The sequence below is a fragment of the Kryptolebias marmoratus genome, linkage group LG13 (assembly GCF_001649575.2).
Source record: "Kryptolebias marmoratus isolate JLee-2015 linkage group LG13, ASM164957v2, whole genome shotgun sequence".
NCBI lineage: Eukaryota > Metazoa > Chordata > Actinopteri > Cyprinodontiformes > Rivulidae > Kryptolebias > Kryptolebias marmoratus.
In genome coordinates, this window is record NC_051442.1 from 10,316,060 (window position 1) to 10,330,654 (window position 14,595).

At 43.4% G+C, this 14,595-nt stretch overlaps 1 protein-coding gene across 7 annotated transcripts in view; it reads left to right on the forward strand.

The window, feature by feature from the left end:
* The window catches only part of fryb (furry homolog b (Drosophila)), a 53,076-nt gene that overhangs the window by 20,061 nt on the left and 18,420 nt on the right, over nucleotides 1-14,595 (forward strand). For 6 of the 7 annotated variants that reach the window (XM_025006293.2, XM_017418077.3, XM_017418080.3 and 3 more), the window contains exons 2-27: nucleotides 142-335; nucleotides 1,297-1,350; nucleotides 1,473-1,612; nucleotides 2,042-2,132; nucleotides 2,901-2,980; nucleotides 3,129-3,209; nucleotides 4,581-4,749; nucleotides 5,056-5,148; nucleotides 5,331-5,429; nucleotides 7,587-7,688; nucleotides 7,972-8,075; nucleotides 8,327-8,435; nucleotides 8,765-8,851; nucleotides 9,188-9,359; nucleotides 9,446-9,578; nucleotides 9,661-9,768; nucleotides 9,930-10,056; nucleotides 10,341-10,454; nucleotides 11,161-11,325; nucleotides 11,582-11,668; nucleotides 11,770-12,029; nucleotides 12,128-12,317; nucleotides 12,818-12,942; nucleotides 13,628-13,685; nucleotides 13,943-14,034; nucleotides 14,366-14,538. In XM_025006293.2, coding sequence (XP_024862061.1) covers nucleotides 216-335; nucleotides 1,297-1,350; nucleotides 1,473-1,612; nucleotides 2,042-2,132; nucleotides 2,901-2,980; nucleotides 3,129-3,209; nucleotides 4,581-4,749; nucleotides 5,056-5,148; nucleotides 5,331-5,429; nucleotides 7,587-7,688; nucleotides 7,972-8,075; nucleotides 8,327-8,435; nucleotides 8,765-8,851; nucleotides 9,188-9,359; nucleotides 9,446-9,578; nucleotides 9,661-9,768; nucleotides 9,930-10,056; nucleotides 10,341-10,454; nucleotides 11,161-11,325; nucleotides 11,582-11,668; nucleotides 11,770-12,029; nucleotides 12,128-12,317; nucleotides 12,818-12,942; nucleotides 13,628-13,685; nucleotides 13,943-14,034; nucleotides 14,366-14,538 — 3,133 coding nt within the window. In that variant the 5' untranslated portion in view covers nucleotides 142-215. The remainder of the gene's footprint in view (nucleotides 1-141; nucleotides 336-1,296; nucleotides 1,351-1,472; nucleotides 1,613-2,041; nucleotides 2,133-2,900; nucleotides 2,981-3,128; nucleotides 3,210-4,580; nucleotides 4,750-5,055; nucleotides 5,149-5,330; nucleotides 5,430-7,586; nucleotides 7,689-7,971; nucleotides 8,076-8,326; nucleotides 8,436-8,764; nucleotides 8,852-9,187; nucleotides 9,360-9,445; nucleotides 9,579-9,660; nucleotides 9,769-9,929; nucleotides 10,057-10,340; nucleotides 10,455-11,160; nucleotides 11,326-11,581; nucleotides 11,669-11,769; nucleotides 12,030-12,127; nucleotides 12,318-12,817; nucleotides 12,943-13,627; nucleotides 13,686-13,942; nucleotides 14,035-14,365; nucleotides 14,539-14,595) is intronic. The other variant, XM_017418078.3, reaches the window with a different exon arrangement.

Consider the following 14,595-nt stretch of genomic DNA (forward strand, 5'->3'; position numbering starts at 1 on the left):
ATTGTAAATAAACACCCCTAAATCCACTTCCTGGTACTTTACAATTTAAGAGCCAGTAAAATGAAGTAATGAATGAGCAAAGCTAGGTAACAAAATAAAGGAATAAAAACACTAAAAGTGACCTTTCTTTGCTTTTGTCAGCCTCTCCAGTGGGACTGAAGCCCCCCATCCCGCCAGCCAGCGCCACGTTGGGAGAGAGGAAGGGTCCGGTCGTCATGGTGCCCGTCAACGTAGACCCCGAGAGCAAGCCGGGCGAGTTCGTCCTAAAAAGCCTGTTTGCCAACTTCACCTTGCTCTCCGAGCGCAAGATTCGCATCATCATGGCGGAGCCGCTGGTGAGTGAGTTTGCATGGATCCCTGATTAGTGTCGTGACTCCGGTTCTTATGGGATTCCTCTCCGGTTACAGAATCAGCGAACACATAGATCCTGCTCATTTATCTGACTTTGTTGTTCAAAGGGACTTTTTATGAGAGTATTTGTTGATTAATAGTTTCTGTGCAGAGAAGGTTATTGTCTGCAGTTGTTTCTGTTTCATCACAGAACCTGCAAACAACACGCTAAAGAATCAATCACAGCTGAACTAAGTCTCCGACGTGACGCTAACAGCTAAAAGCAGAGACGCTGCAGTCATTTGAAGCTTCTCTTCTAGATTTTTTATCGTTGCTATGACAAACCTTGCTCTTCCAGATGTTAGTAGCTTTTCAGTTTTTCGCCTCACGGTGATAACTACTTTGCCTACAGTGAAACGGTGAGCGTCCTGCGAGTTAGAAACTGCTCACGCGCACGTTTTTCATAAAGTTGTCAGTGTACCAAGTTGATAAATTGACTTCACATGCTCGCGTGTTTTTTCAGCTTTTACGAGTAGTTTAATTTGTCTTATGAAACGGTAACTTCACCGTGAAGTTTCTGTTCTTCCCTCTTTTTGTCTCACTAAAAGTGACCGGATAAAGGCTGAATTAGGACTTTGTCTCTTGGAAAAAAAATATAAGTAGTGGAGTGAAGAGGTTTTTTAGTATTTAAGGTTTAACACTTTGTTTTAGTACTTAATGCAACAAGTAATATGATAGATTTAGTGACTTAATCTTTGATAATTACATATTTGTTTTATATATTGTGCTATTTTATGTGAAATATGGGCATGTGTCAACATCTTTAGCATTTACTAAACTCATCTGAGCAAATAACACAAAATATAGGGACACGTTTTAGGTTTTAATATAAATTTTTCCTGCCTTTTAATAAGATTTCTGCTGTTTGTCATCATTGCTCTACCTTCTGTGTTTCATTCCTTACAGGAGAAGCCACTTAACAAATCTCTGCAGAGAGGAGAAGACCCGCAGTTTGACCAGGTGTGCACACCTCACGTAGATCAGCTGCTTTTTTTTTTTTATGTGACTCGAACCTGGTCTGTAATATTAGCTCGATTAATGACGCGTTCTGAAAGCTTGGCGTCTCTCTTGTCCCCGCGCAGCTGATCAGCACCATGAGCTCTCTGGCCGAGTACTGCCTGCCGTCCATCTTGAAGACTCTGTTCGACTGGTACAAGAGGCAGAACGGCCTCGAGGATGAGTCCCACGAGTACCGACCCAGAGCCAACACCAAGTCAAAGAAGTGAGCGAACACGCACTCCGTTTGTGCACCTTCCTGCGTCGTCCACATGAACCCACACATACGGTATTAAATAAGCTGAAGAAGAGGTAAAAGCGGCATTACTAAGATGGACACAAGTGAGATAATGTTAACTGAGAAGAATGAGATGTGGACGTTCGCCTCATTCCCTTATTTTATTAACAACGGTAATCTGGTTTTTAAATTAGAACCCTGCTTTTAAAAACAAAACGGGACTTGTTCCTGAATCTGAAATGAGCTGAACCCATCGGGTTGCAAATAATAAGAAACAGAAGCGTTCGCAAGCCAAACACCGGCGCAGCAACGGGAACAAGTAGGAGCACATGCCGGAGCTTTTCAGGATAAACGCTGTTTGCACAGACGAGGCCAGTTTTGTCTTCACGTTTCTGATCGTGTGTCTTCGTGTCTCAGTGATGAACAACAGAAAGACTACCTGCTGGAGCGGAGGGACCTGGCGATAGACTTCATCTTTTCTCTTGTGCTTATTGAAGTCTTGAAACAGGTGAGGCTCATTTCGCTGTGTGAGTGATCTCTGCAGTCTCTGTTAAACCACGTAGATGACTCCAAACTAAAACCCCTATAGAGTACCTCATATTGTTGAAAATGTCCCTTTCTATCCTTGACAGCATATAGTTGGGTTTCGGACATCACTGCCAAATCAAAAACTAACAAAACACAATCCTCTTACATTTTTTTTTAAAACCTTTTGGTTTGAAAATCTTGTTTAAACCTTAACTTCCAGACGCTGCATGAACTGTACTCTAAATGCTTTTTGCACCTCCATAACTGAGCTAATCATTTTCCATCAGTCTTTTATGTCTTAACTGGAAAATCTGAGTTAATTAAGGAATTTTTCTCCGGCCAAAGGATGACATTCAGATTTTCTGTTTGCCGCTGACTACACCATAAACAAAAGCCAGAAGAATGTAAATAAACGGTTTTCATTTTTATTGTTAGCTTCTAAAAACCTAAAGGAAACAAAAGAATGGACCTACATTAAAAACCAGGAGTTATGTACTTCATATGTGATACAGCTGGTTTATTAACTGGCTCGACTGACCTTTCATCCAAATATACTTGAGACGAAAAGAACTGTACATATTTGAAATCAAGTCGTGTTTTTATAAAATTATAAGGCATCAGGCTCATCAAACTGTAAGGAGAAAATATATAAATTATACTTTTTTATTTTAGTATGTACCTAGATTGTATTGAATGTTATCATACACTGAGTGAAAGGCTATATATGATCTCTTTTTCATGAATCCAGATCCCCCTTCACCCTCTTTTGGATGGACTCATCCAGGAAGTTGTCAACCTCGCCTTCAAGCATTTCAAATACAAGGAGGGGTAAGAGGCCTAACAAACGGAAATGATCAATAAAACGCATTTATCGAAGCTTAGAGTTCGTGTTGTTGTTGTTATCGTAGCTCTTTCCAGCACTCGACCTGTTTTTCTTTTAATGATATTGATCGATCCTTTTTTTTGGGCTTTCCAGCTATCTGGGGCCAAACACGGGCAACATGCACATCGTGGCTGACCTCTACGCCGAGGTGGTGGGAGTCGTAGCCCAGTCAAGGTACCGTCTAAGCTGTGGATGCTCTTTCGATTTCACGTGTTGGCACAAAGCCTTATAATTGACGCCGCGGCCTTATTTACCCGTGGGCTTCAGCAGGAGCGAGGGGAAGTCACGTCGTAACGGCGGTGGTTCTCCTCCGTGTCCTGCCAACCCGTGTGTTTGTGTGCTGGAGGCTAATGAGTCTCTAGATGATGGTGTTGTGTGTGTGTGTGTGTGATGAAAGATGAACACTAGTCCCATTTAGCAGGAGGTTATTACTGTTTTGTTGGGGTTCACAAAGCAGCTGGGAGACTTCCATCACACACATCATTTAACACCAACGTCAGCACTTACAGACCGAGTTCAGCAAAGAGACTTTTTCCTTCTCAGGTGATGAGTTCTTCATCTTATTAAGGCTCTTCATTGAGCTTTAACAATGATATTTATTTAAAGTGGATTATTTACACAGAAGTCTATAAAAATAGTAAGTACACACTTATTTTTAAAATCACTAAATGAAGGCGGTGATGTCCGTACCATTCGTAAAATGTCTCGTGAACCGATTTTGATAAACCTTTCAGAAAGTAATCACTGGATGCACGTCTACAACTGATCACCTTATGGAGTCAACCCAATTCAAGATGGCCACCACAGCTAATTAACCTTAGCAAACACAGAAATGGATTTAACTCAGCCAGTTTTACAGATATTAAGCCAAAATCTGGTGTGGTAGTAGCTGAGAGTTGTTCATAACACGTACTCCAAGCACTACCAGCTCATCCAAGATCATGTGAGACGGCCTGAGATTGTGGATGTTATTTTTCAAAATATCTATGTTCCTCAGCATAATGTAGAACCCTGACATTTCTTCAAGGAGTGCTGGAATGCTAGGTGTTTAATTTTTTTATTTTTTCCAGTTTTCTTCTCCGTAGTTTATCAGTGTTTAGTCAGTGTTTGTGTTTGTCCTGTTGACACACTCTGCACTAGATGTGAGGCAGATAACCTTTTCTCTTGCTCAAGAGCTGCGCGAAACGTCCAAGTGCAGAAAAAAAAAGAAAAGCGCATGCTCTTTTTTTTCCCCTCCGCATCACCCCTCCAGATGCCTTTCTAAATTTAGGGCCTGTTGGTAAAACATATCTGGATCATGAGGATCTACACAAACACACGCTCAAGCGCTCACACCCATTCCGCATAAAAAGAAGAAGAAAAAAAAACCCAAACAGAGTAAGAGCACACAGAGATAAACAGATAAACGCTTTCTGCTGTTTCACTGTAACGCTAATCCGCCGAAACTTGGGAATGTTTATTAGAACTCCAGAGATTTGGAAAAGTTGTTCACATCTGGTGGCCATTTTGTGTGTGTGCGTGTTGTCCCCCCCCCCTCCTCGTCAGGTTCCCAGCTGTGAGGAAGAAGTTCATCTCTGAGCTCAAAGAGCTGAAGCAGAAGGAGCAGAGCCCGTACGTCATCCAGTCCACCATCAGCCTCATTATGGGACTCAAGTTCTTCCGCATTAAAATGTACCCGGTGGAAGATTTCGAGGCCTCCTTCCAGTTCATGCAGGTAGGGTCGTCACCTGCCCGTTTATTAGTACCAAAGAAAGAACACCTCGCAGCATTCAGAGTACAGAGGCGCGCTTGTTCTGCATCCTTTGACATCTGGAAGCTGTTTGCTTAAATTCCACCGGAGCAATCTCGGGTCAAGTGCGCTGCTTGTTTGCTCTTTGATAATAATTGGGCAGAATGTTTCTAATTTCCTTTCATCGTAGTAAACCAAGGAGCCTTACATGTACACATGTACACAGTCATCATGTGTTGTTTCTGTCACTGCCCCCCACCCCCCTGATTCTTTACCTCTTCCTCCCTGCAGGAGTGTGCTCAGTATTTCTTGGAAGTGAAGGATAAAGACATTAAGCACTCATTAGCCGGACTCTTTGTAGAAATACTCGTACCAGTGGCTGCTGTAAGTGTATTATTATTCTTATCTCTCAGAGCACTACAATAAGACAAGCTAGATTCAAATTAAAGTTGTTTCTTTGACTTTTGAATGCACATTTGCTGTCTAAACGGACAAATACGAACTGTCGGCCTGGTAAGTCGTTGTTTTGGCGTTCAGTAAAGTAATCAGCGTCCGTCCTCCTCCAGACTGTGAAGAACGAGGTGAACGTTCCATGTCTGCGAAATTTCGTGGAGAGTCTGTACGACACCACCCTGGACCTGTCCTCCAGGAAGAAACACTCTCTGGTAGGTTCTTCCTCACCAGATTCGGTTTCATCCCTCGTCCTCTCTCTTCATTTCCTCCCCATTATCAACAACTGGTAAAAGCACTTACTGTAACTCTGCGGCACGTGGGCTTTTATCTCTCCGAGCGAGGAGCTTAAAGAAGCGCGGCGTGCTGCGGACATGGGCAGATGGGCATTGTTTGGCTACAGCACTGAGGCAGGTGGAGGAATCAGCGTTTCAGATGTAGTACAAGTAATGGTCTCAAAACAACAAGCGCACGATAAAACTACTCTGTTTAATTGTTTTAACCATGACTGAAACATGAATGATCTGTTAGCACTCAGAGAATCTGTTGGGGATGACTCTCAGCTACTAACACACAAAAGTTGAATGTCTTGATTCTCCACAGAGACCTTTTTCAAGGTCCTCCAGATGAGTTTTCTTAATATTTAACAAACTGCATGTCTGCAGTGGCGTAGCTTTCCCCCCTCCGTGTGCACGAGTGTCGTTTTTCCAGGCGGAGGAGGCTGAGAAATAATCGCCTTCATACTGTCTGTCTGTCGAATCTGGTCATCAAAGAGGAAAAGGTTTGCCCTCTTTCCACTTGGCAGAGCTCGCATCAATTGAAACTCCCTGACTCTCATTTCCAAATCAAATTACCAGATAACCGCAGAGAAGCGCATATTTTGGCAATTACGGATATATTCGTGATTATCCCCCCCCCCAAAAAAAAAAAAAAAAAAAAAAAAAAAAACCGTAACCAAGTCAAATATTTGTGATAATTGCTTTAGTTGGGGTCTCTTTCTAAGATACGACTTTTCAGAAGAGTTCCTTGAATGAATGCGTATCGCCTTTCATAACAGAGTTTTGGACTAAGATCATCTGATGTTGCAGCTCTTTTGGGGAAACCATGAAAAGAACTCGTTTAATCTCATGCCATATTGTCATATCTTGCGTTGTGTGTGTGTTGTGAATGAATCAAATAGGTTCACATCTGTCAGGTAGCGGACGTGTATTACTCCACACCAGTGGAACATATTTCACAGACATTTGACGGGCATGTTTGCTAACAAGCCGCTGCCTTGAATAATGCCGGTTGCTGCTGACGTGCTATTTTAGTTATGTGCAGGAGCTCCCCGTCCGTCGTCCTCAGGGCTGCCGACACGCGGAGTGCGCGCTCCTTTCAGCGGATTCTCCAAATACTCCGAGCCAAACCCCTGCGCACACCCCTCCCTCCACACAAAAGTTTCTACCCAGACCCAGGCGTGTGCCCACACTAACAATAACCTGCCGTGTCGGCCGGGAGGCGGCTGAACGAACTGCAGAAATGAGACTTTCTGTGAGCAGGCGGCGTTAGCGACTTTGCTTTGCTGAAAAAGCTGAAACTGACTTGTTAACGCTAAAAGAAGCGGAACGTCAGCTAAAACCTAAAAGAAGCTAAGTGGTGGTTAAAAACCATGGGTAGCAAAATGCTAGCTAAAAGTGGCAGAAGGCTAGCTAAAACTTCAAGTAGAAAAACATTAGCTAAAAGCTAAAGTAGCAAAAGGCTCGTTAAACTTTAAAAGCAGCAGAGGGTTAGATAGAAGCTAAAATGAGCAAAATACTAAATAAAAGCAGCAAAATGCTAGCTAAAAGTTTAAAGAGCAAAAGTCTGGCTACAATATAAACAGAGCAAAAAGCTAACTAACAGATAAAAGTGGGTAAAGACTAGCTAAAAGCTAACAGTAGCAGAACTTAATCCAACATTTGTAAGTAGCAGAACAGTAGCTGAAAACTAAAGGTTAAGAAGACAAAAATAGAGCAAGTATACTAAAGCAGAGTTCAACAGAAAAATGTTTTTGAGATATAAATATATTTTAGTGGAGAAACTTCCAGACGAATAACAAACAGGAAAACAATAGCGTGAATGCACAAAGTTCTTAGTGTTTGTAATTTTAACGTGTTATCCTCTTCTAGTTATTCTCTCGTTGTTTTAATCATATTGGTGAAATAAGACATTTGATTGAGTTCAGAAGTCACATTTTAGCCCTACTAGTAGCTTATTTAGATTTTCTAAAAACATATCTGTACCGTAAGCACGTAGATGGCTGACGAAGGGAAGTGTAGACGACGAGGAACTGATCCCGAGTCCAACAGATTCCCGCTGAATGACTGTGACGATGTCTCTCTCCACACCAGGCCCTGTACCCTCTGGTGACGTGTCTGCTGTGCGTCAGTCAGAAGCAGTTCTTCCTCAGCCGATGGCACATTTTCCTAAACAACTGCCTCTCAAACCTCAAGGTCAGCATTTCTGTCCGTAGCATGTAAATGCAAGAAAATGGAATGTGTAAACTGTGCTGTGAATGCCTTTCTTACAGGAAATCGTGCTGCACCACCGCGTGCCTTTTCATCTTCAGAATCAGCCCTGAGTGTTTGCTGGCTCAGCGGAAGCACTGTTATTCATACTTTTTACTTTCCGTCAATACTACTAGTAATTTTAGCCTAGTGGGGTTGTGATATAAGCTACATGTGATGATAGACAGCTGTTTTTTTATTATTATTATCTCTGTCTATCTGAATGCAGAACAAAGATCCAAAGATGGCCCGTGTGGCACTGGAATCACTCTACCGCCTGCTGTGGGTCTACATGATCCGAATAAAGTGTGAGAGCAACACCGCAACACAGAGGTGAGAGCCACGTGTGGTTCCACCCCCCTCCGCCGGCAAAATGTGACGCGTTATTTTAAAAAAACCAAAAAACTTAGCATCGACGTTTCATTTTTTAAATAAGCTGTCATTTGTAATGCAAAGATATTTAACAGATATTTCCTTCTTTCCTACTAATAAATATTAATGCCTCAAAGGGTTTATAGTCATTCAAAGAAGAGAAACATTGATAGTTTCAAAGAAATTTAAGGCTCTTCTTTCCCCTTTTTTAGCCGTCTGACGTCCATCACCTCCACATTGTTTCCCAAAGGCAGCCGGAGCGTTGTGCCCAGAGACATGCCCCTCAATATCTTCGTCAAGATCATCCAGTTCATCGCTCAGGTGCGTCTAACTAACACCTAGATTTAAATGTTTGGAAAGAAACTGAGATTGTTGTTCCCTGGATTTATTTTGTGAGGCTCTGAGCTAAACTGCAGCGATCCGTTAGCATGATCGTGAGCATAGACGGTGATTAGTTTTTTTATCTAATGGCTGTAGTTTTGCACATGACTTCCTGCTGTTCCTTAGCAAACTGAGTGTGTGCTTTCACTTCTGATGTGTTTGGTTTTTTTTTGTATGTTTGCCTTTTTATTTGAAAAGAGAACCGGCGGGAACGGCGCCGTGTTGCATCCGAAGCCCTGTAACAAACGGTGTGTTTGTCCTCCTTTCAGGAGAGGCTGGACTTTGCCATGAAGGAGATCATATTTGACCTGCTGAGCGTGGGGAAGCCCGCCAAAGCCTTCAGCCTCAACCCAGAGGTAAACGGAGCCGACACGGACGTCCGTTCACTCTCTTGTGCCCTCTGTTGGCTTTTCACTTTTTATCCAGAGTCGGGTGAAGAACCGTAAGCCTTCTGTTAGAAACTGGAGATTAATCGCTCTTAACTTTTAAAGCTGCCTTTTGTTTACAGATAATAGAGTCCCTGCCAAGTGAGCAACACAGATTTATAGCATTTTAAACTTTTTTAAACAAGTTTAATGCAGTAGGACTCTATTCTTTTGCCCTGTTAGGAGCCTTTACTCGATCCCTTCCTATAACGTCCATGCTCTTGCAGAACAAGTAGCACAAATCGCTTTGCTCGCTCTTCCCTCCAGCGTATGAACATTGGCCTGCGTGCGTTCCTGGTGATAGCAGACGCTCTCCAGCAGAAGGACGGCGAACCCCCCATGCCCAACACAGGAGCAACTCTGCCCTCTGGAAACTCTTTGAAAAAGAAGAAAACGTATCTCAGCAAAACCCTGACTGAAGAGGAAGCCAAACTAATAGGTCCGAGTCCGTCCGCAGGCCTTTGCTGTGCTGTCATTCCAACGTTGTCTCCAACTCTGTGAATTGTGTCGCTCTGCTCTCCGCAGGCATGTCTCTTTACTACTCCCAGGTGCGCAAGTCCCTGGACAACATCCTCAGACACTTAGACAAGGAGGTGGGCCGTTGCATGATGCTCACCAGCGCCCAGATGCTGAACAAAGAACCAGAGGACATGATCACGTACGTCATTCCACTCAACAGATTTCTCACCCTCGTAGCGTTATTTACGAACAAGCCTAACATGCCCTTCCGTCTCTGTTAGTGGAGAAAGGAAGCCGAAAATCGATCTGTTCAGGACATGTGTGGCTGCCATTCCTCGTATTCTTCCTGACAGCATGTCCAAACCGGAGCTCATCGACCTGCTTTCACGGTGAGTTTCAGGCCGATCCCCATTAGCTATCACAAACTTTTTTTTTTTTTTTTTTTTACAGGTTTCAACAGATTTTTTAAAACAACTCAGAGGAGTTGTAAACCGTATGCAGGCTTTCTGCAGCTCCGATTTATTTAGGAATGCTCTTCTCCGTTCCTCAGACTTACGGTGCACATGGACGACGAGCTTCGTCTCATTTCCCAGAACTCCCTGCAGAGCCTGTTACTGGATTTCTCAGACTGGAGGGAAGACGTCTTGTTTGGTTACACACATTTCCTTTTGCGGGAGGTACAGCTGTTTTGTTTTTGTTTTTTGTTTTTCTGCAAAGAATATTACTCCTTTTGAAAAAACATGTAAGCAGCAGAGGTAACATTTAGACTCCTCGTGCTAGATTCTTTAATATTTAAAAAGTAAATCGACAGCGAACACCCTTGTTATCACGTATCTTCTTGTATCATGCATTTGCGTCACTGTGAAAAATCTGATGGAATTGTTATAAATAAAACGAAGCATAAACGTTAACACGATGACATTGACAGTGCGTGGAAATGTCCTTTGCCAAACTCTGTAAGGTCCAAGACACTCATCAGGGTCTGCAGGATGCCTCCGTGAAGCTCCTCCTCCAGCTGCTCGGACAGTGGAGGATAGCTCTGCAGCTCCAGGGCAAGATGCGAGGCGGAGTTGAGGTTAGTAGGAAGGGACGATGGCAGAGAGAGATGCTTTACCCTTTCGCTCCAGTAACAGCTCAGCTCCGACACCTGTTATTAAAAGGCTAAGAGCTTAATTTAGGTTTGGAACTCTGAAGCTGACGATCCAGCTACTTCTGGACACTTTGTGCTATTTTAGCCATTCATATATCAAAACGTTTAGCTCATTCAGGAGCCTGCTGCTAGGGCATTTGGTTTTTGTGACTTTTATACTTTTCAAAGCATTTAGCTTTATTTAGAAATATTGTCCTCACAGAAATACCTTCTGAAATCTGCTTCAGCACCCTGGCTCTGTTTTTGTCTTACGCTTCTTTTAGTTTTCAGCTAGTCTTATGCTACATTTAGCTTCTAATTACAGTTCTGCTACTTTTAGCTTTTAGCTCGCCTTTTCCTACTTTTGTCTTATCGCTAGTTTTTTAATACTTTAAGCTTTTAGCTACTTTTAGCTTGTAGTGATCCATTTGTTACTTTGAGCTAGTGCTTTGCTACTTTTAGCTAACATTTTGCTAACTTTGGCTTTTGTCAAGCGTCTTGCTTCTATTAACCTTAACAGCTCAGCTTTAGCTTTTTTGGCGTTCACGCTCACGATTCAGTTTTCTCACAGGTGAAGCATTGTCAGCAGCTGTAGCTGCTGGGCTGGTGTTCAGAAAGTGTGACTCCTTCTTTAATCGTCTCTGTCCAACAGAGCAGCCCCCGGCTGCCAGAGCGAAGCCCCCACTGCTCCGTCCTCCACGCCGTCGAAGGCCTGGCTCTGCTGCTCCTCTGCTCGTGTCAGATCAGCACGAGGAAGCTGGCGGTCGGCGTGCTACGAGAAATACGCTGCCTCTTTACGGCGCTGGGACATGCTGAGGTACAAGAAACAAACTCGCATCTAAACCCATTCAGCTAAGAGTGAGTCATCTTCCATCTGTGTAGACTCTTATTACTTTGCGAAACAGACAAATATCAAAATCGGTGAGTAATATTTGAGGAGGTTGGTGGCAGGTGGTGAGGAAAGACTGGCTGTAGAGGAGTTTAGAGATGAGGCATATGCAGCCTGTAAGTTTGTTCACATTGTGTCACGCTGGTGTAAAAATAGCTGATTATATAAACGTCACACCCTACAGGACGATGACAAACCCATGATAGAGGTCATGGACCAGCTGAGCCCTGCTGTAATGGACAGTTTTGTTCACGTCGCCGTTTCCGACTCGGTGAGCGTTGAGTAAGATTAGCTGAGCAGATTCAGAACGACACAAAAGTACACGGCTGATTTTGCGTGTTCCAACTAAACTCCACCCTTTCGCTGCTTCAGTCCACGTTGCCCCTCAGCCACCACGTTGACCTCCAGTGGTTGGTGGAGTGGACCGCCCGGCTGATGAGCAGCTCGTACGACGTGAAGAGCCCGAGCCACGTCTGGATCTTCGCGCAGTGCGTGAAGGACCCGTGGGTGCTCTGTCTGCACATCTTCCTGCGCCAGGAGCACCTGCCCAAACACTGCTCCACCGCTCTGGGATACGCCTGGCCCTACGTCTTCACGCGGCTGCAGCTGCTGCTGCCCCTGGTTGACCCCAAGTACGAAAACACGCCTTGGTCCCGAAGAACGTCGAACGCCAAAGACGTTTAGGAAGAATAAATCAGTTATTTGACCGTCTTCACCTGTTTTTCCACAGCAGTCCAGTGAATGCAAAGAAGACCAGCACGGCCGGCTCCAACGACAGCTACATCTCACTGTGGCGCAATTATCTGATCCTGTGTCTGGGTGTGGCCAAGCCCAGCATCATGTCGCCGGGCCACCTCAGGGCCTCCACGCCTGAAATCCCCGCGACCACACCTGATGGCAGCGTCACTTACGACAACAAGGTCAGTGTTTGGGATCAGGAAGACACAGAAGCTCCTAATAACGCAGATATTTTTTTTATTGAATTTCCTATCATGAAAAAACTTTATTATGGAAACAGTCAGAGGAGTTATTGTCAGTATTTTTTTATTATTTAATTGATCAATCCATAAAATGTTGGGCGAATGCTTATTATGGTTGTCAGATTAAATTTTTTTTTGTCCACTCAGGTCTTTAAAGTCCAAAGATGGGTTTTTTTTCATACAAAGCAAAGAAATGCAACAAGCCTTCTAAGCTACAGCGTGATAGGATATTAAAAAATTAAATGATTGTTAGCTGCAGATTATTTTTAGCAACATATCTTTAGACTAAAATACTTGAGTCATGAGTCATGAATAAAGTGTGTAACGTGCACAATGAGGAAGCTGTGGGCTTGATTATTCATGATAGTATTGTGAAAAGGTGTGTTAATCAGTTTTTAGGTTATTTGATCTGTCTGTGTGTGTGTGTGTGTGTGTTAAAGGTTATTGGCACTCCGTCTGTAGCCTGGTTATTAAAACAGCTTGTCCCACTGATGAGAGCTGAGAGTCTGGAGATCACAGAGTCTCTTCTGTTGGGCTTCGGATGCACAAATGCTCTGGTCTTCAGGTATTCGAACACAAACACGCACGAATGCACATCTACGACAAACCGCACAGCTTGCATCCTACGTGTCCGACTCTGAGAATCTTTGATTTGCTGTCGCCACGTGTTTTATCGGTTTCTTTCTGCAAAAATCAGGTTTAAGATTGAGCTTAATAAATAAATGAATGATGTGCTTACTGTGACGCTTTCTGTTACATAAGACAGGCTCGGTTCGTGTTTTTGCTTTCCTTGCATCTGTTGCTTTACTCCACGTTGTTGTCATAGCTTGAATAGATGGAATACCTCTGAGACATTCAGGGAGGAAGGAAAAAAACGCGCGTCACTGGTGGAGAAAGGAATTCTTAGAGGGAAAGAGATGCAGCACTTTTTTTTTAAAGAACAGACGCTCCATTGTGTTAGGAAGATATTTCATTTTAAAAGGATTGTCTATTTTTAACCCAGAGTATTTTTTTTAGAAAAAAACAAACCTCTTGTTGTTTTCAAAGACATTAAGTTTTGCCTCAGACAAAATTGTTAAACATGAACTTACTGAGTTGCAGTGAATGGTTATTTGTTGAATACCATTCTGTTTCTTTAAGCGGTTCTTGCTTATTAGTTACAAGAAGCAAAGATTCGATTGCTCCCTTTGTAGCCATTCATCACTGATCAGTGAGGTATTTGTTTGATTACCGTTGTGTCTGATTTACAGGGAGTTGGTTGAAGAGCTCCATCCACTGATGAAGGAAGCGCTGGAGCGGCGGCCTGAGGTGACAAACACACAGAGACACGTAGAAACAGAGCCTAACAGAAGAAGAATAGACTCAAGATTGTTGATTCCTGATAGGATTGTTTATTGTCTTCTTGCTATAAAATATGTTTAAAAGAAAACCAGCAAGGAATAAACAAGCAAAATACTCTGATCAGCCCCACACTGGAGGACAAACACCTCAGAAGGCAGAAATATTGGCTCATCTAAATGTTCAGAGCCCACCGGACATCTTGTCTTTGCTTCCTCTGCTTTCAGAACAAGAAGCGCAGAGAGAGGAGGGATCTTCTCAGGCTGCAGCTGCTGAGGATCTTTGAACTGTTGGCTAATGCAGGCGTTATTAGTGACAGGTAGAAAACACATGACAGCCGTATGTTTAGGGCAGGGTTCTCCAATCCTGGTCCTCGAGGTCCACTATCCTGCATGTTTTCCTTTTTTCTCTGCTCCAACACACCTGATTTAAATCAATGGGTGATTAACAGGCTTCTGCAGAACATGAAGAGGTAATTTAACCACTGAATCAGGTGTGTTGGAGCAGGGAAACAAGGAAAACATGCAGGATAGTGGACCTCAAGGACTAGGATTGGTCACCCCTGGTTTAGGGCCTTTTAATTGGTTTGGATATTTTGCCCCATTTGTAATGCCTGGTCTCTTTTTAAATTTTTTTTTCTTTTTATCAAGCACAAATGGGGCTCTGGAGCGCGACTCTTTGGCACTGGGTGCTTTGTTCCTCGAATACGTGGATCTGACCCGGATGCTTCTGGAGGCTGAGAATGAGAAGGAGCTGGAGGTGCTGAAAGACATCCGAGCTCATTTCAGTGGGATGGTGGCGAATCTCATCCAGTGTATTCCTGGTAAATGATTGTCTTGCTTTAAGACTTCCTCACATTCTTGTCTTGTCTCTTACATTA